This window comes from Anoplopoma fimbria, chromosome 1, assembly GCF_027596085.1.
Source record: "Anoplopoma fimbria isolate UVic2021 breed Golden Eagle Sablefish chromosome 1, Afim_UVic_2022, whole genome shotgun sequence".
NCBI lineage: Eukaryota > Metazoa > Chordata > Actinopteri > Perciformes > Anoplopomatidae > Anoplopoma > Anoplopoma fimbria.
In genome coordinates, this window is record NC_072449.1 from 3,707,337 (window position 1) to 3,728,535 (window position 21,199).

Genomic DNA, 21,199 nt, shown 5'->3' on the forward strand with positions numbered 1-21,199 from the left:
CTGCACTTCTAAACGTACTTCCAGTGCCAATGCAGGAAGTAGCGTGCCCGTAACGTAGCATGACGGAAAGTAGTGCAATGCAGTGTCTTTGGAAAGCTGCAGATTGGGGATTGTGTAACTTTTAGCAGCAAAGTTCGTCCACAGAGTTCCTGCAGACAATCAGTAAACAGAGTCCTGTGAGTCACGTGACATGTTGACCCGTGTTACAAAGAAGTTCTTCCCGCCTGAAACTTGAGAAAACGCAAACCCTGACATAAAAAAAATGCACTTATTGCGGCAAAACTGCAATTTACTGCTGTGTATTCAGCGTTATTCACGCTCTCTCTCTCTTTTTGTATGAAACAAGATCAACATCATGAAGGCCTTTGAGGAGAAAAGCTTGTGCCATTTTCAGAATTTGTAAAATTCCCTAACCTTAATAAGTTTCTATAAGAAGATATTGTGCATATAATCTTAAATACATCTGCATTGGATCTGAACAAAAATGTGTTCATAGAACTTAATCTTTTTTTTTTTTTCCATATCCTCCAATTTCAATGTTCTTGTCTGACAATTGGGTTTAGATACAGTATTTTGTATTATTAGTAATTTGGTTGAACTGGTCCTGTAATGCTTTTAGCTTGGAGCATTTAATACATTATCTATTGTTCTGTTACATCACCACATAAGGACCCACAGTACAGAAAGCGTCTCTATAAGGCTTTGTTGTAGCACAGCATTCTATCTTTGCCATTTCCTGGTGCTGTTCACAAAGCTCATACCAACTCTGTTCTCTGCTGCATTGAGGTGGAGTTTAGGGCGGATGGTCATCAAATTAACTTTGTGTTCCAAGAGAGGTCAGAGTATTGAGTTGTCACCACAACAACAAGCAGCGTAGAGGCTTGGCCGGAGCTCGTATCCTGGCACGGCCTGCAGAGCCTTGGCACCACCCAAAAAAAAAAAAAAAAAAAAAAAAACATTGAGCGGCTGCTGTCGTGTTTTTCAGGTTCTGGCAACACACACGAACAGGAAGAGAAAGTGAGAGTGTTTATGAGTGGTGTACCGGGGCGAACGATTCTGCTGAGGCAAGACCTGCTCACACAATGTCACCCAGTTTTTCCCGTAACAGCACGGCCGTGCTCTAACCGCCGCTCACGTCCGCATGACGCGTCGACAGAGCGAGGTGTTATTGGATTGACCCGTCAGCTGAAGGGAAGGGTGTGCTGTCAGCGTTTGCATTAGAGAGCCGTGCAGGGCAACATTTATATAAAAAAAAAATAGGCCACTGACCAAGCATGAGGCAAAAGGTGAAGGCAAAGCATTATCATCAATGTCAGTTTTCAAAAGTCAGCAGCTTGGATGTTCAGACTACTCAGGAAATGTCACTGGATTCTTTAATGGATCTGTCTTTCTCCTCCTTCTCACCTTTTTTCCCTCATCTTACCTCTATTTCTTATCTCCGTAACCGCTTGATAAATTCCTCCTTTGATCTCTTTTCTCCTCTCAGGAAGTATAATATTCGGGTGGAGGACATCATGGTGCGGGACGTGCGGTACATCACTCTCAACTGCTGCTACAGAGATCTGCACAACGTCCTGCTGACGGGCCACCTCAAGACTCTGGCGCTGGTGGAGTCAGCGGGTGAGACACACAACACACACACACACACACACACACACACACACACACACACACACACACACACACACACACTGTATTGTACTTTATTTTGAAGAAATCTAAAGATGAAAGCTCATATATATTGTTATACTCGCATGAAATAGTCCCTCTCTACTACAACATGACCAAGAGTTAAACTTGGATGGTTACTACTCCATAAACCGTAGCTTCAATGTGTTACAATAGGGAGTATATTGTCCTAACTACTCACCAAACTGTGAAAACAACAAAACAAAAACCTGTTTCCTACAGTAGCTCAGCATGTGTGTGAGCACAGTGTGACGTAACACCGATGTCCCTTTATGTCTGTACCAAAAACAAATCCCAGCGACCTCGGTGGGCGCGCTCATTAAAAACTGATTGATTGATTGACAAACTCCACAGCGCTCCGCTGGCTGATGCCACTTCACCGAAGTGCATATTTGGTATTCAGAGTCTGTCTCAATTACGCAATCGTGCAGGAACAATTAGCTGCGTCATTTAACCAAATACATAATCAGCACGTACTGTCACAAAGGCAATTACTTAAAGCAAGCAAGCAAGCTGCCAAACACACACACACACACACACACACACACATACACATATTAGTCAATACACATTCACTGCATTCTGGGCTCTTGTTGTGTAACTCAGCCGAGCTCTCTGCAGTGCTGCAACCTGTTTTTGGAATCTCCTGCAGTCGTCTCACTTTTCCCCCCGAAACAAGTTTTACTGTCTTTCCCTTCTCCTCACCTCCTTCCTCCGTCTCCTCCCCCAGAGTCCATGATCCTGTTGGGCTCCATCGAGCGCGCCCAGCTCCAGGCGCTGCTCTCCCTGCAGCTGGGCCGCCCCAGACGGCTGGAGTACATCAGAGAACGAGCCCTCGAGGAGAAGAAACGCCTGTCGGTCGTGTCGAACGCGGGCAGCGAGGACGGCGGCCACCGGGCCAGCCAGGAGGTCCGCTTCCAGGTCAGAGGTCACAGGGGAGAGGGGTGTGGAAACGCCTTAGGCTTCATCATCTGTTTACTCGATGCTTATAGTGCAAAATGAAAAATGAACCAGGAATTAAACCAGGAAACTGGACTGAATTCTCCAGATTCTCCAAAGCTACAGATAGAAATGCATACAAAATAAAAGATGAATCGGTTTTGTTTTAAAAGGCTCCAGAGATAGCATTAGCAGTGAAAGCCCTATGACTCAAAAATACAAAACAGAAAAGGAGCTCCAACTACAGCTCAAACTCAACCATTAATTGTAAAGTGAGACAATAAAAAGTATTCTAAAGATGCTCAATCTGTCTTCAATAAACGTGGATGTAATGTGAGGTGGATTTACAAAAACAAGCTGCTCTGACTGTGAAACTGTATTCAGCATGTAATCTACATAATGTTCAGTCAAAATTTAGTGAGCTAGCTAACATCTGCTTATTAGCACCAAAAGCACAGCTGAGGCTGAAGGGAATGTTTCAAGTATTGCAGGTCATTAACCAAATACAAATTAGAATTTTGACCTGATGATGGCGCTATAAGAAAAATTAAGGAATCACATGAGAAGAGTAACAATTCATCCTGAGGACAATATAAATGGCTGTACCAAATGTCACAGCAATCTGTCCAATAGCTGTTGAGATATTTCAGTCTGGACCTTTTCAACATCTACTACAGGAACAAATCCAATATTTATTTACCGTAACTTTTAAGTTTTGACAGTGATAACTGACAGTAAATGTTTTTTGATGTTTAAAAGTCTGTCATTCTGTTGTGAAAGAGACTTTTAGAATGAGTTAGTTAAATGCATTCAGAAAAACGATGTGTTTGTGATAGATGGAAAGCTTAGAGCGTTATTAAGGTGTTATGCCATCAATAACAGTAATATGAATGGGTTTTTGTGTGTGTGTGTGTGTGTAAGAAAAAAACAAAGGAAGATAGATACACAGCTGTGGTTCAGGATGGATGTCTCCTCTGGTTCCAGGTCCTGCACCGTACTGCTCAGTGTTGATTTATCTCTTTATCTATATCTTCCATCTTCATTTCTCTTTCATCAGTTTGCAGTGAGTGGCGAGGTAAAATGGCGTGTGTGTGTGTGCGTGTGCGTGTGCGTGTGTGTGTGTGTGTGTGTGTGTGATGCTTATTAACTTCTTTTTTCTTCCTGTCTTCTTTCAGTCTTTTTTCCCCACTTTCTCCATTTCTTGCTTTGCTGCTTTTTATCAATGTCTATAAATGATGATAAAAGTCTTGTATTACAACTGGTTCGAGAAAGGGTTTTTAAATGTTGACAGATTTCTCTGTGTTAAACCTCCGATAGCTGATGGCTATTCATAATAAATCATTATTTTTTGGGGGGGAGAATCCTCTGAAACAGCTTCAATACAAACCTCTACTCTCAACGCCTTCCTTAAAGCAAGAATAATGATTTTATTCATTTGTTGACGTGTTAAAGGGACAGTTTCGATTTTTTTTTATTTGGGGTTGTCTGATGTATCGATCCATATTCAGTGGAAGTTGCTGCTCTTCTGCTGCATCCAATGAGACCCCCATGCTCTGCGAAGTAAAATCACAGTTATTGTCAAAGGAGTCTTGTGTCTTTTAAAAGGAGCATAGATAACTTCTTATAGATAAGTCCCCTGTCAGAAAAAACTTTCTGACAGCAAGGTAAAGCAGTAAAGATATTTAAAATATAGCGTATACAGGTGTTTAAAATGCTGTTACTCCTGTCTGTTGCTCCAAACTCCATCTACTGTAGGTAAAGCATTGGAGAAGTACCTCAAACTATCCCACCTTAAAAAAAATCACACTAAATCTCACTTTAAATGAGTGACAGTGGAGAGACTTTATGTGCAAGCACATGTTGCAGCACTGCACATTTTAAAACACTTACTGTACACTAGACAAAATTTCAGACTGAATGAATAAAACATAGTAAAAGTTACAGAAACTCCAGCTTGCAGATAATATCTTATAAGTTAAAAGACAACTTCAGCAAAGTCTTGCAGGAATATTGATGAATTTACAAATGGGCAACTTCACAGAAATCCAGCTGAATATTTCCACTAGTTCCACTCAGGCATTTGATCCGTGAACCATTTTATGGCTGAAACCAGAATGTTCCCTCCACTTCAGAGGGACGTTATTAACATAACCCAGCAACAACATTTTGTAGGTCATGGAAATGCCAGCATGGGAAGTCATTGAAGTCATGAAATGTTACATCAAGGCTAACACAAGAACCCTTATTTTAGCTCCCAACTCCCGCTGGTTTCTGTTCTTTTTTGTTTTTCTTTTCTGCTGTTTCCCCATCTTTTGATTGGCCTCCATGTCATCACTCCGAGGAAGTACATTCATTTGTCTAATGAGTCCACAGAATGAGAACGAGGGGTTGATCTCTTTGGCAGGGTTTTGAATTGTATCTATGTGTGTGTATGTGTGCAGATCTCTACTGAGGAGTCAACCTTCAGCCCGGTTCGTCCAGTCCTTCAGAAGCCCCTCAAACCTGCACTGAAGAGACCCTCTGTGGTGGATCGACCCACCGAGATCCCCACCGGTAAGAACGACACACTTACATGAGAGAGATTGAAAGAGAGAGAGAGAGAGAGTTTCCAAACACTAGACAGATGAGGCAATCAAAAGGAAAAGAAAAGCAGATTTAATAGATCTGGAAGGAGTGTTGGTAATGGCCTCTCTGTCTCTAAACTCACATCACACTAATTGAACCTCTTGTTCTCTCTCTCTCTCTCTCTGCATGCCTCTGTCGCTCTCTCTCTCTCTCTCTCTGTCTCTTTGATGATGAAAAAACTATTTTAGGACTAACTGATTACGACTATCTAAATTGGAAAAAAGGCAAAAACAATCTATTTGCTCAAATCTACTGTTGTGCACACCTTCCAATGTCTCATTGAGTGCAATCACAAAGCAGGTTATACAATGTTTACCACACAAATAATATATAAGTCTACAGTCATGCTAGCAGCTCTGTGTATGTTTTATATAAAGTTGGAATTGTGTGTATTGGTGAGAACAATAGAACAAGAGGAGTCTTGAAGGAGCTCAGTACAGTTTCATGTGTTTTCCATCTTGGCTGTGAAATGCTCTGATTGACACATTTTGCTCCATGGCAATGTCAGTTTTTGTTCTGAGAGCGTTAAACTCTTGGCTTTTGAATTTTCCTGTGTTGAAAAACTTAACTCTTATGTCTTTCTTCAGACTTCAGTTTAGCAGTAGGTGTCTGACTGAAATTACAAAAAACAAGGATACAGTATTTGGTGTACTATTGTACAACAATGAAAGTAGCAAAAATGGCGTATTTCAAAAGCCGGAACTAGTGCATTTTTGGTATTTATGCATAAAAAATCAATCATCAAACTAATTGAGTTAAGCAAATAATGACTCTGGCGTTGCTTTTCTTGCCCATTTGCATGATCAAGTTCATACGCAAACAGTAAATCCAGAGTACTGCTGCAGCCAGCACAAGCAAGCCAGTGGTCCGGTGTGTCAAACCACTTAGTTTCACCAGTTTACTCGACTGTGCATGTTTAGGTTTTTTATTTTTATGAAATATTGCGTCATCCTTTTCATTTACCCCACTTACCGTTTGCTGTGTGTCTGCTTTGTAACCAACGAGAGAGCTGCTCTCTGAATGGCCTCCTCCCCCCATGACATGAACTCACATGAGCTCATCCCCTGAGGAGGCTCAGTGGAAACATAATTAGAGCCTGTGACAATGGCAACATGTTATGTAAAGTTCCTGCAGTGAATGACTGCTATAAGAGAAGCTAATAGCAACTTTTTAACACGCAGAGACTAGTTAGCTCTGGCTAGCTAACTAGTCTCAATGATTATGCAAACTGATATTATACAGCATGTTTCCCTTCCTTTGTCTCTGTTATTGTTCACGGCCACGTTGAAATTGCCTTTAGGTGTAAATTGTAGTGCTGAATATGTTATTGTCTAGCAATAGTTATTAATTTATTCAATTTCAGTGGAGACCGGTAAAAACCTGTTTCGATTTCTCTGGAAAATCAATTATTTGTCTTCTCCTGATTCATCCTCAGACCGACTTTTTGCAGATGATGCAGCTGTATTTGTATTGATTTTCTAGATGGGACCAGTAGGATAAAGTCTCCAAACAGAATGCACATAAGTATCTAACAGATGGAGACCAAAGGCATCTGATTGTTTCACAGTTTCTGAATCTTTCTCTTTCTCTCTCTCAGCCCCACATGATAATTCGGGCATTGCTTTAAAGAACCTATTCTGTGCCAGTCCAGACACAGAAGGCCTAGAGGTAAGAGAGCCCTATCCTCGAATACACAAATAAACACCACCACCATCACACACACACACACACACCATCACACACACAATGTCTCACATCCTGTCGTTCACACATTGTGCACACCCACACAGTCCTATGCTATCTCTCACATACAGTCCTTCACGCTCTAGAGTACAGTACCTCCCACGCAGACAAACACATACACAGGACACACACTCAGCCCCAATATAAAACCTTTTTCACTTTGTCTCAGCCTTGCATCCTGCAGGGCTTCAGGAAAGCTCTCTTCACTCCTGCACCACCATGCTAACGGCTTGTTTAATAGAAATACGTTTGCAATTATTATTTTTTTTCCCCCAGCTGATGTGAGGTTTGGTCACGTCAAAGTGGCGTTCCACAGAAGTTTTTTTGCAAAGTCAAACTGACGTTGAGGTTGTTGTTAACGTTGTGTGCTTTTCTCTGGTTGCCCGGAAGAAAAACAACAACGTGGAGAGCCCCATGTCTCCTGAGCTCAGGAGGCCGTCCAAACGAGTCCGGATATCCGTAGTGGTAAGAGCCACCGATCAGGGCTACCCAAATGCCTGGAATCCGCCCGGCAACAGGTTCATCAGCCAAATCAACCGATTGTCACGCCGCCATCCCATTCCAGGGCTAATCCCAAATGCCGATGGACTGAGATCTAGGCCAGGCTCAGCCAAAGCCAGTCTGCGCCATCGTGCCGAAAAGTGTTGAACACCCTCCTCCTTGTGCAACCTGTAACTCCGCCCATTGACCTTTCACTGCCTGTAGTTGCTTACGTGATTGGCTTGGGCTAGGATTCATTCATTTTAACCTCCTCTCATTGGTCTAATGGTCAGTTGAGGTTATAGAGAACACTTGACAACTGAAATACCACAACTGATAATTGGCAATGCAAACAATATGCTTTCTCAATTGCGACCTTATGGCCATTATGTATACTTTTTTTTAAATTACTGACCATCAGTGCACCAGTTTTTAACAACAAACAAATACAAACAATGTCTAAAAAAAAAAGCTTTTAAGATACCTAAAATGTTGTTTCTAGATCACTTATTTTTACGGTATTGTTGCTAGTTTATATTTAGGTTCATTTTAGTTTGGTTGCCAATAAGAACTTAGTGATACTTTACATTATATGAAACCTATTGCATGTAGTAAAGGCGCAGTTTAAATTGGTAGGGAAATATAAATAATGATAAAACCTTAAGCAACCTAAGAGTTATAGAAAACACAAGATAAAGCAACATGATAACCAGTTATTTAGACAAAAAGTATTAAAAATTCAAAGAGAAATTTAGTACCTTTAGCCACTATTTGACCACCAGTGTTTTCATTTCTCAACTGGCCACAGTGATGCACTGTAAATGAAGCTATTCTTAAAGTCAAGGAAACCCCTGAGAAAGCAATTTTTATCATCAATTTTACTATCAAGATGTGGTTGAGTTTTGGTCAAGTGGTCTACAAGGACGAGGCTGTTCAACCAAGCATGCTGTGCTGTCCATCATCAGCCGCGTCACCCGAGGTGTCCAATCAGTGACGGCCTCACAGGGCAGGCCTTGTCCCTGGAGTGACCCGAAACCCCATCGCATTTGACGTAATTGATGAAAGAAACTGTGGTCTTCCATGTGGTTAATGTGCAGGGGTCAGAGGGTGGGCGGGTCGAAGGGAAGAACCGCATTGAGGCGTGCTCCTCTGTGCATGCAGCGTTACATATCCGGATAGGAGCCTCATATCTCATCATTAGGAGCAGGCAGGTATTTGAATGACGGCGTTCCAGCAGCAGCTCGGATGAAATGATGATGCATGGGAAGTCCTGGGAGGTATCGGGGAAAAGTATCCCCACAAACTGGGATGAGGCCCGCTGTCCAATTACCAGCGACCGCTTCCCCTCCAGCAGCGGTGCATGTCAACCAATGAAACAAGCGCCTGATTTACGAATTGAGAAAAATGATTCCCGCGATACGAGAACATCCAGCGCTGCATGAAAAATCAAGTGATTCACGTAATCATTCATTCACACAGTTGATCTTTGTCCGTTTATCAGCATCAATGATTTCTTCATAGTTTATAAGTTTACAAATCATCATGAGATTGTTTTCTACTCCTCACATATGATGTCATCCCATTTACTAGGAGCCACCACCCAACTTAAAGTGTTACCATGGGGTGAGCATGTTGTCGCCGTTTCTTCTGAACATTTCTGTTTCAATCAAGTATTATAATGCAAATCCAGATATAGACTTAAAATGTAAAACTTGCTAAGAGACAAACACTGTGGATCTTTGTCTTGATAAGCTTTTACACCGTAACACATTTCTATTGATTCAATGCCACTGTCTAGACTTTAGAGAAATATACGCTTTGCTACCATTTAGCCCAAAATGTGAAACCCTAAGAAGCGAGTGGGAGAAAAAAAATCTGCTGATCAATCTTTAAAGTCTGAACAAAACTGTTTTGGCATTGTTGTAATACCTATTTTGGCCACAAGAGACTGAAGTGCACCACTACCCGATGTTCTGAATAGGACTAAAAGCTTGCTAACACACAATATATTTACCTAATGTTAAGATTGCATTGAGAAATGCATGGAAGAAATCATGAATCGTTTTAGTCTTGTTAACAATATGGGTCTTTACAAATAAATACCCTGGCGTATGTTCTGCAGTAAAAACAATTTAGATCAGTGTTGGAAAATAAGAATGACATAAAGATGTGTTCATACTGAAGTGAATTTTCACTCTGCATGATAGCGTCACTAGCTATCATTTACAAGAACAGTGCCGACCTTTTCCGTCGACTCTGGCTTCTACAATTAGCTTTGCATTCAATCTGAACTCACATTAACAGACAGCAAAGTAGTATTTCCCTTATTTGATTGGCTGAAAATGTCCATAGTGGTTTCCAGGAGTACCAAATTATGCAAGACAAAAAACAGGTTATTTAAACAGAAAAAAGCTGCTACCCAGTGCAACAGATGACCTTCATTGATGAATCAGCCAAAGCTAAATTGCTAGTACTTCACGTAAAGATCAGACCTCAATAGACATGTTTATTAGTCTCCAACATCCCTTGAATGTAACTATGATACGAGAACACACTATTCTTCCCAGTCATTATTGTATCAGTGTAACTCTATTAGCACTATTAATGATTTATACTTGAAGCAATTAAGGAGCTCCATTAGTTTCACATGTCAGTGACAATTATTGAAGTCTGTACACATTTTTAATCATTCACAAGCACAGAGCAGTGTCAGATCATTCTTCATCTATCGCTCCGAGGCCCGTGTGCAAACCCGCCGTATACAGCTGACAAATGACACTGTGAAGTCTTAATCATGTGGACAAGTAAAGGAAAAAAAACACTGGCAAGATTGTGCTCTAAAATCATGCATTGCTACCGCCATATTTAACCCCAAAAATGTTCCCAAAGTTCAGCACTTTGGTTCCTTAACACAGTCCATGCTGCACAGCTAAGAGCAGAAGTCAGACTTTCCTTGAGAAACTCAACAAAAAGTACAAAATTGGAAACAGGAGGCACGCTGGGAGTGTTTTTTTTTTTCATTCAATGGCGTAAAATGCGAACCCTCAGGCGTTTTTCCGTGCTCACGTTGAATGTGTGGCAGCACGGAGACTGTATTAAAAACTAAATTATTAAAAATATTTCTTCAACTCTAGTAATGAAAAAGATTAATCAAAACCAAATGTGCTAGTTTAACACATTTACAGTGGGATTTGTTTTTTGAGGCAATCTCTGTGCAGGAACGCAGCACACTTACTTTGTACTCCGTTAACAATCGTATTGATTGTCTCCATGGGGTGCTGCATTAAAGGTCAGAATCTTAAAATCAAAAGGCCCTAACTGTTACACACCAGTTTTCATTTTAGTTTGAAATTCAAAAGGCATAATGCATCTCGTTATTGATTCACCACAGCATGCTGAATTAATCCCGGGACAGAACATGTTTAATTAAGCCTGTTAGCTAGTAGGTACAGTACAGCGTGGGGTTCAGGGACATGCAAGAGTCCTGACGAAGCAGATATACGCAGAATGAATCTGATTATATCCGTCATGTTTTCTTGTTTTTTCTGCACCTTTTCCCTCCCTCATAGAGGTAAGAAAGGATTTAGGCTGCAGTGGACATTATCGATAACATGTATGAGAACACATTTAGTATGGCCATCTACAATACCTTAAACACAGAGGCCCAAATAGTCAGTTGGGTCCTAGCTTCTGTTGAGCAGAGCACGGTCACGTTGTTGTCATTTCCAGAAATTACAAGAGGAATTAACTTTGTACTATTATACAAATATGACACAATATTTTTAAGGCTGATTCTGGTTTTTTTTTTCTTCTCTAAATGTGACCATTTGAAGACAAAATGAATTAAACTAAAATGTATGGAATTTTGTATTTTTCCACCAGAAATACCTAACGCCAGACCGTATTGTCGGGGGATGAACGAATATGAAAAAAACACAACATAACAGTTACATTTATGAATAAAAAAATCATTAAAACTTTCTGAGGTGAGGTCCAGATAAATAGAGCTTAAATAATCTTACAGGTAAACACAGTACAGTAACTTGCTTTGTTTCACTTATATGATATTTATTTAAAATACATCTTGAACTGAGGATGTATCTTGCAATATATACTGTGTTGATGAGCTACATAACTGCATCAGACTTTATTGCAGTCCCACACTTGTTCATTTATGTACCACTCATACGTTCACCCCCCTTAATCAAACTTTTATAATAAGAAAGATACAAAAGCTACATGAAATATATTTCATATGAAGAATGTGGGGAACAAATCTATCTCCTGAAATTGTTGAAATGAAAGCTGCATTATAAACGTATACAGTTTTAGCTCAGCACTTTTATCCCCTGCATATACTGGAACTTCTTATCCCATATTTCCTGGGATGAAATATAAATCTGTTTCTATTCTGTCGGTTAAGTTTTTTATTAGTGTCTATCATTAATTGATGGACACCACTCAAGTCTCCTATGGCCCTCATCTGCCACTGCTGGTTGTAATTTAATAAGGTACAGTGATTTGTTAAGTGTACCCACGAGTAGCACACTGTATGGTCAGCACTGAGACAGATGGCACATTAATGGCACACTGAATTTTTGGATGTGTTAAGTGGGCCTAGAAGCATGTTAGTCATTACTGCCTTGCAGTGAGCTAATTAGTAATGAACCCCTGTAGCACTATGTGTGTGCATATTCAGTGCACTACGCCAGTGGGCTTGTTTTCCCTGTCATTAGGAATTATTATTAACATCCAGCAGTGCATACGTGCACGTGGAAAGCGTCGATGCTCTGTCGGCCCAGGCAGGAATATGGACGAACAAATGGTTCATTTTTTTCCTCCAAAGAATTCTGAGTTACACGAAGAGAAGTCTAGTTATCACTCCTCCCTTTCTTCCAGCTCCACTCTCACAGTTCTTCCATTCTTTGTTTCTGGATTTTGGTTTAATCTCTGAAGCTCTGTTTTGTTGCTCTTCGTCCATCTTTACCACTTTTTCAAAGCCCTCCTCCCTTTTCTGTGTCTCTGTCATCTGTCCACCTCCCCCCCTCCTCTCCTTCCATCTAGGCTGTGAAATATTGATGCAGGGTAAATTATATCAGTAGTCTGTTGCGGAGAAATGATGCCACCCAGCCTCTCAGTCTCTCCTGGCTGTTTTTCTCATTATTTTCCCCCACTCTTGTGTCTTCGTAATGCCTCCATGCTTTATTTATGATGGTTTGTGGGCTCGTTTTTTTTTTTTTGGTCTTCTCGCCTCTCCCTCTTTATTTCTTTGAATTCTTCCTTCTCTGGTGTTTCTTTAGGTCGTTAGGGAACGCATGTCTTTCTTACTTTTTTGACAAACACACTAACATAGGAACATGCACACACAAACACACACACACACATGATGCAAGGGAGAAAAGTCAAGTTGCATTAAAGTCTTTGTCGCTTTAACAATGTGAGAAAATGGTAAAACAAGTCCCAGGGGAGTGAAAAAACAGCTTGAAATCTTTTTTTATGTATTAGATAGATCGATAGATATGACTTAAGATGATTGATTTGATCTTGTCAATCTTTGCCGTGTTTTTCCAGCATTATGATGAAAAATAACTGCAGAGATTCACAATTATCTGTGACGCAGGGAGATAATGAGCCAAGTCACTGTGACATCTGGAGACTCGTCTGTTGAGGACAATTACACATATTTCAATGTTGTTGGCATCCAGCTGCAGAAAATTTCGGGACATTACATGATAAATGGCTAATGTTCAGAGAAGAAGGAAGTGCAATGTCTGTCTTTTCATTGTTCAGAACACATCCATAATATATATTAGTGTCATCAGCATAAAAATGCACCAGTTTTTAGCAAGTTTGAAATTAGCTTAGCTGGAGCGTACTTGTTTATGAAGTGTAGATTCACACATGACTTTATTAAAGCAGATTGCACCACACAAACTTAGTTGTAAACTAAACCCACTGATAAAACTAGCGTTAGCTTGCTAAACTCATTTAAAGTGAGGAGTTAAAGAGATGATGGAATGTTTTTGTAATTTACAACAACCTGACATTTAATCAAAATGCTGATTAATAATGAGATTTTAGATTACATTATACAAAAATAACATAATATTCATCAAATTACTAAACAGGATGCCAGCAATAAAATCACCAAATAAGGTTAGCAAATCTCCTTTGCATCTGCATCTCATTCTGAAATTATATGAATACTACTAAGTTTGAACCACACACATTTCTCCATGCATGAATTTATAAACAAGCCAAAGTCATGCCTGGATTTATCAGTTATGTATGGTTCTTTTGGCTCAAACTATTAATTTTGGATGTTATTTTACAGCTTAACTCTGTTAAGATAGTCAATTGCTTTTGATTGGACGACAAACGTTTCCAAGGAACCATTTTGACCATTATAAAAGTCTACCAGCTAAGACATTCTTTAAGTTAACAATGGTGCAAATTGGGTAAAACTTAGTTTGAAACTAGAAGAATTCAGAATTGACACAAATTTGATAGATGATGGATTAACGAGTAGCTGGTGCAATTTAATCCAGATTCGATGAACTAAAGGCAGCATTTAAATTGAGAACAAAACATGTCTAAGAAAAAGAAAATCTGTAGTCTCCAATGCCAGCACAAGAGATCCTGCAGTAGAAATTTGACTCCAGGCCAACCCAGTGTTCAAGACGATTGAACAGGAAAGTATAATTTAAAAATCTAAAATACCATGCTTAGTTTTAATAGGACGAGTAATGCTGGGCTTCAACAGTTAGCTAATAGAGTAAGAGATGATTGAGTGTCGTGATCATTTCTATCTGACTGAAAAAGTCTTATTCATTAAATGGAAAGACGACAGAATGGGACCCTTTATTTCAAGAACCATATAGCAAGAATAGAGTTGATTATTAAGATGATGGGGGTCAAGTGTTGGCACTTTCAGAGTTCAGTGAAAGAAAGTTATAAATTGTAGAACAAAGTCAGCTGACTCCATTAAAAATGTCCTTTAGTTATCTGGTAGGAAGAATAGTCAGGGGACAGGATGAAGTTTCATTTCCTGAATCATTTCTGCACAGACAGAAAAGAGAGATAGAATTTATCTGGAGAAGATGAGTGTGAGGTACTGACGGTAATTTGTTTTGTAAATTGATTTGTTGCTCGATATCAGATCCCTTCAGGTTGACAAACTCATGCAGGTTTGAAGGAATCAGTGGAAGGACTTACAATGTTATACAGAACTTCACTCAGATATTTGTTTCCCAGGTTCAGCCAGTGATCTCTGGTGTGTTCCCCAAACAATAAGGGTGGTCACCAACACAACGCGACGGGTCGTTAAGATTAATTACCATTTCACAACTTTTCCCAAAGCTGTTAAGACTGTTTCACTGCACATCATTATAGCCCGCACCGCTGTAGTTTGCACAAAGTCATTAATGAGGTTATTTCGCAGTTGTGTTAAGTCTGTAATCTAATCAGATACACATATAAAGAGGTAATAGAATCTAAGAGAGCAAGTAAAATCTGCAGTTAATTGCCTGCACATGAGTGATTAGTAATTATGGCTGCAATGTTTCCCGTTTGCACCATTTATTGTGGCACAGGCAGCAGTTAGAGAAACAACAGACATCGCTACATTGGGAATAGGAATGAGAGATGAACTTGATAGGGTCTTTTGTCATTGCTATGAGGAGAGTGTGTCTACTGATAATTATATAAACTTTAGTTCATCCATATCTACACAGGCTGCATCCAACAGACACTGAAGAGTTTTAGAGACTCGTCGATAATAGTTTACGACTAAAATTCAGTTTGTTTTAGATCATCTGTGTTTCTTAAGGTAAGATTGATAACAAGAATGTGTATCATCTGTGGATCTCTATGTGCTTTGTATGCAAATTGATATTGTGGTGATCCAATAATATTAGCCAACCAATATACCAGTTGGGTTCAATAATATAAAGATGGTTTGTATATACATTTAGGTTGTGCTCCTCTACGCATCTAAAATGGCATTTGGGAAACTGAATGTCTTCAATGTGAATAGTTTTTACTACTTTTTGCCCATGCCACACATATTGATGGTTCCCAGAGGATAAGTCCTACTGACTTTGGTGATCCTGTCACTTTTCATAGAGGTTTGCATTTGTCGATCTGAGAGAAATATCTTGGCAACTGTCACATGGATTGTTATGAAATGTGCTGCAGATATTCATAGTCCCTTGAGGATAAATTCTTGGTGAATCTCAAACTTTTCACTTGATGCTTTTACACCGAAATGTGTAGAGATATTCATGGTTCCCAGTCAATGCATCCTAATGAATGACCTGGCTTTTCCTTATCTCGAAATACTTGTTTACAGATATTCATGGTCCTTAGTGGATGAATTTTACAATCTTAGATCCCCCTTTCATCTATGCTGTCATCAGGTCAAAAAATGATTTGTCCAATACTTCATTTTATGAACAAAAACCTGGTGCAGTCCCACCAGCCTCAGCTGTACTTTGCATGTTTTGCAATGTTAGCTTAAATATTAACATGCTAGCATTACCATTGTGACCATGTTAGCATGCCATTGCTGGCATTCAGCTCAAAGCATTCAGCTCAAAGCACGACTCTTGTTAGCCTCACAGAGCCGCAAGTATGGCTCTGGCTCTTAAGTCTTAACTCTTAACCCATGTCACTCCTCATGCCTTAACCAATCCAACCAACCAAGGCAACGAGTGCTTGCCAATCAGCGGCACAGTAGCAGGTTTTGTTATTTAGCAACCAGGACATTGGTTTTGGAGAAACACCTTGTGGGTTTGAGGCTTTTTAAATGCTGTTTTTAAATGCTATTTGCAGAACAAATGTAACTTATTCATGAAATCTGTTGGAGCCTTTTTAGAAGTTGGACATGGGATTTGTAGATATTGACACCAGTCTCTCAATAATCTACTTTTTTTTGTAGTTGGTGTATCAGTTCTTCTGTGGTCCACACTTGTGAATGCTCTGCAAGAAGAAACCCTACTTTGTGCTCACTTCCATTGTATTACGGTGGCATCAGATACTTAAAGCTTGACCACAAGAGATTGAAACTTCTGAGCCGACCCTTCAAAGCAGAGGCAGATTTTGGATTTAGATAAGCAGAGGAAGATGCTAAGCCGTCCCCTTCGGCACAAATGGAAAGTGTAAAGAAAGCCAATACCCCTTCTATCTACTGTGGCCTGAAAAGGGAAGTATCTTTGAGGGGGAGGCTACTTTTTTTATCCAGATTTCCCCCAATCAAAAAACCTCTTTTCATTATTCACAGTACTTTAGCCTACAGTGTGCATGTGCATGATACAGCAGTCTTTGTGTGTGTTCCCCGCTGACCTAGTCTTGGATGGTTGCCACTGATTGGGCGATTGGCTCGCTGGATGGTAGGAAAGGAAGGAAGGATGGATAGCTGTGGGAGGGAGGGAGAGGAAGAGCAGCGGCCCTTTCTAATCTTTGTCTGGTCAGGGAAACGGCACAGCAAGCAATACAGCTTCATCGGCCTATTGTCAGCACTCTGAAGCCTCTCGCATGCCTCTGCACACACACACACACACACACACACACACACACACACACACACACACACACACACACACACACACACACGTTCAAATCTCATTTGAATATGCCCATACGGTCGCTCTGATTTCACTGTCAGTCGCTTGCAGACTCACAAAGTTGACTCTCCCACTTCCAATTCTCACACACACACACACACACACTTCTGCCTTAACTCATGTATCCAGAAGCAGAGATTTGCTCTCTTAATAGAACGGCTAATCTCTCTGAAAGCACCTATTTTGCATTCACAGTCCAACCTCTCTCTTCTTCTTCTTCTTCTTCTTCTTCTTCAAACACTTCACACACACACACACACACACACACACACACACACACACACACACACACACACACACACACATACACATACACATACACAGACACACACACACAGAAGTGATTTGATCTCTCCATTTGTCTTTAGTTTACATTTTACCCCTGGAACACCAGTGTGCCTTGGCGACATTCAGAGTGCCCTTGTGACAAGCAGAATGATCAGTGAGACAGCAGAGATAAAGTGCTGTAGGTGTGTGTGTAGGTGTGTGTAGGTGTGTGTGTGTGTGTGTGTGTCGAGCATTTGTTCTGTCTCATCAACTCCAGGCACGTCTGGCCTCTGCTTGCATAATGCTACAGTAGGGCACCTCTTTCTACCCAGCGGCAACAGTTGCTAGGGTTACCAACAGGTCGGCCAACGCAGCGATGAGGATAAATGAGCTAAGGGCTCCCATCAGCCCCTGGGTCACACTCGCTTTGCCTTTCTCTCTCTTTCTCTCTCTCTTTAACACACACACACACACTCATAAACACACAAGGTCTCCTGCACTCAATTCTTAGAAAGTAAATACCTGAACTCAAGCACCTGACTAAACACTTTGAAATCATATTTCACAGCCCATCAAACACACACATAGAGCTGCATGCACACACCCTGCGGTAACGTCCACACACACACACACACACACACACACACACACACACACACACACACACACACACACACACACACACACGGTTGACTATTCTCAGTGCTCAGGGCTCGCTTGTTCGACTCCAGCTTGTCGGACGGCGTCGGCCTGTCAGTCATGAGCCGAGAGCTCCGAGCGGCCCACAGATCCATCATTATAATGATCATCTGCTCTGGCATCTCATACATCACATCCCCCGCACTCATTAAATGTACTGTAGTCGCTCCTTTAGTCACACATCCCATTTCTGTCCATCTGTCTGGAGACGGCGCCACTGTATCGCACTTATGATGTGATGCATGGGCGGTTATGTGTTGTCAATATGTCACTTCACCTTCTGTGCACGGTGGAGGCGCAGTTGAAAAGTACTTATAGGTGTGTATGGAGATAATAACCACAACATTGGACAACATTGTTTATCTACAATTTGTTTACCTTTCTTTCACTGCTTGTGTATTTGTGTATTTGTGCATTTCTTCATTTCACCGTGTTTAGTGTGTTCACTGAGTATCTTTGTGTTCTGTGCTGACTGCTTTCCTGTCGCTTTTTGTTTATACAGGACGACGTAGATGTGGAGGATGACATGACTATTAGAGAGGTAAGACGGACGGACAGTCACACAACATGAACACACACACACAACTTACAACCAATCACCTCTGGTTTCAGTCTATGAGAAAATGACTCTACTTCTCTCTTGATTTATTCCCTCAGTAAACATTGTAAACATGAGTTTATGGTCTCAATCTCTAGTTTCAAGTCTTCTTCAATACAGCATGATGTTCATTTAGTAAATGATGCTCCATTTAGAGTCAAACAGACCATAAAGCAGGGAAAAGCTTAGGGCGGGGCTACACATTGATTGACAGGTCGCTACCAGTGCGTGGTCACTTCTGTTCACTGGTTGCAAAAAGCCAAGATGGCGACGGCCAAAACGCCAAAGTCGAGGCTTCAAAACGTCAGACAACAAACCAATGGTTGACGTCAAGATGACTACGACCACTTTTTATATACAGTCTATGAGTAAACCTTACACTCTGTCACATAGGAAGTACTAGGATAAGCTACATATGTGTATATACTGTGTGTGTGTGTGTATATATATATATATATATATATATATATAAACTGTGTAAACTGTGTGCATTGAGTTTCCATATATGTGGGCGTTTACCAGGCAGGGAGAGTCTAACAATGATTTCTAAAGAGTGGCATTATAGGAAATGTAGGATCCAGTGTTTGAATCAAGCTTGTCTCGATGCCAGGGACTGAAAGTCATGATATCTTTCTTTTTCTTTTTGTAAACCGTCTCCTGTGAGTCCTCTGGCCTTGTCAGTGCGATGCTTACTGATAAGATAAATTACTGGAGTTTATTATTTTTGCATTTGTTTATTTAAATGCAAAACCCCAACAAACATATTCCTCCTACATTGGATCCTTGAACATGAACGAGGCGTTTAAAGTGGGCATATTTAAATGCAGTTAAACGATTAGGCTGGCATCGGTCTTTATTCTGACTGTAAACAAATACCATGAAAAGACTTAAACCAACAATTTGTCTCTCTATCTCCCTTTGTGTTCTAACTTCCATTCCTTGTCTTTTGCAGTCTGTTAGTTCCTTAAAGTACCTTAAACAGGTCACAAATATGCACTTTTTCATTGTTTCACAAATTTCCTAAAACGGCTGGGGACTGCAGTTTTTGAAAAATAAAATGTGTCCGACAGGAGTAAATTGGGTTTTTTGGGGGGCCTATTTAAATCTGCAGATTAATCCATATTTGGTGCTCTAGTGTGTGTGGGATTTAGACATTTCAGGCTTTGATGCTCACACTATACTTGTTAGTGAGATACATTCAATGTTGGTTTCGTGTGACATAAAAACATAGAATATGCCGTATCATACATACTTTGTATTCTGGGTAGTCGTATCACTGTTTGTCTAACTTCAGTCTTGTCTTGCACTTGGTGACATCACTCCACGGCAGACTTGGCTTTTTCAGATTCCTCAATATCCCCAGACGGCCCGATTACCCTGGAGTCTTATATTTTTGGATATGACACCATTCATAATTCATCCATCAACAGCACCTCTCATTTCCTGTCTGTCAGCCACACATTCCTCACACCCTTCTCCCTCCATCCCCTTTTCTTTTTCTTTTTTTCTACGATCGTTCACCTCTCATACGTCTGCCGTGTCGTCGCTTCTCACCTTTCTTTGTCGGCCCGGTGTGATTTATAGAGTCGTTCAGTGCGATGCCCGGCCCATTGATTGTCTATCAGAGGGAGATGATTTGTCAGAATACTCCGTATATTTGATGCCTTTAACTGCTGATTAGTGACAGACATCGAGCATAAAGACATCTTTTGTTAACAGCTTCTATTGCGCGCTGTCGCTCCAAAGTTTTACAGTCAGACAGTCAAAAAAAAGGAAGTTTTATCAGCAAAGTCAGGCTGTCAATCTTTTCTTTTTTGGGACAATAAAGTCATAAGAGTATCATCTCCCTCCTGTCATTCCTCAGTGATGTTTATCCCTCATTCTTCTCCTCCTCTGTGTGTTTTTACAGATTGCAGAGTGGGAGGAGAAGCAGCTTGATGAGCAGGTCAACTTCAGCAACTGCAAGATTGACCCCGCCCCTTTCCAGCTGGTGGAGCGCACGTCGCTGCATAAGGTCTGATTGCAAAATACAGCTGGTGTGTGTGTGTGTGTGTGTGTGTGTGTGTGTGTGTGTGTGTGTGTGTGTGTGTGTGTGTGTGTGTGTGTGTGTGTGTGTGTGTGTGTGTGTGTGTGTGTGTGTGTGTGTGTGTGTGTGTGTGTTTCACAGATCATGTATCCCACCAGGTGTGTGTCTTTGCTACTGCGTTTCTTTTTATCCACTCTGGGTTTAGAGTGATTCCTGGTGCACAACAAGTTCTTCAGTTATAGGAACTTATTTATTGATTTAGGGAATGCATGTTTGTTTGTACATTTCAACCAATACAAAGTGCTTTACATAACATATAAAAGCCATTTAGACAAGATTTACAAGAAACATAAGCTGAGATACCTGAAAATAGGGAAATAAAATCGAGCATAAAACAGGAGAGTAAAAATCTTAATGCATGCAAGATATGCATGAGAACTCTTACATTTAAATAAAAAAGACGGCAATGGTTAACAGAAATATTTTTTATAAAAATATTCAAACAAAGGA

At 40.5% G+C, this 21,199-nt stretch overlaps 1 protein-coding gene across 2 annotated transcripts in view; it reads left to right on the forward strand.

The window, feature by feature from the left end:
- The window catches only part of clcn2c (chloride channel 2c), a 142,039-nt gene that overhangs the window by 113,813 nt on the left and 7,027 nt on the right, over positions 1 to 21,199 (forward strand). The window contains exons 16-23 of one of the 2 annotated variants that reach the window (XM_054606633.1): positions 1,487 to 1,620; positions 2,420 to 2,610; positions 5,070 to 5,181; positions 6,851 to 6,921; positions 7,387 to 7,461; positions 9,067 to 9,099; positions 18,568 to 18,606; positions 20,573 to 20,677. In XM_054606633.1, coding sequence (XP_054462608.1) covers positions 1,487 to 1,620; positions 2,420 to 2,610; positions 5,070 to 5,181; positions 6,851 to 6,921; positions 7,387 to 7,461; positions 9,067 to 9,099; positions 18,568 to 18,606; positions 20,573 to 20,677 — 760 coding nt within the window. The remainder of the gene's footprint in view (positions 1 to 1,486; positions 1,621 to 2,419; positions 2,611 to 5,069; positions 5,182 to 6,850; positions 6,922 to 7,386; positions 7,462 to 9,066; positions 9,100 to 18,567; positions 18,607 to 20,572; positions 20,678 to 21,199) is intronic. The other variant, XM_054606704.1, reaches the window with a different exon arrangement.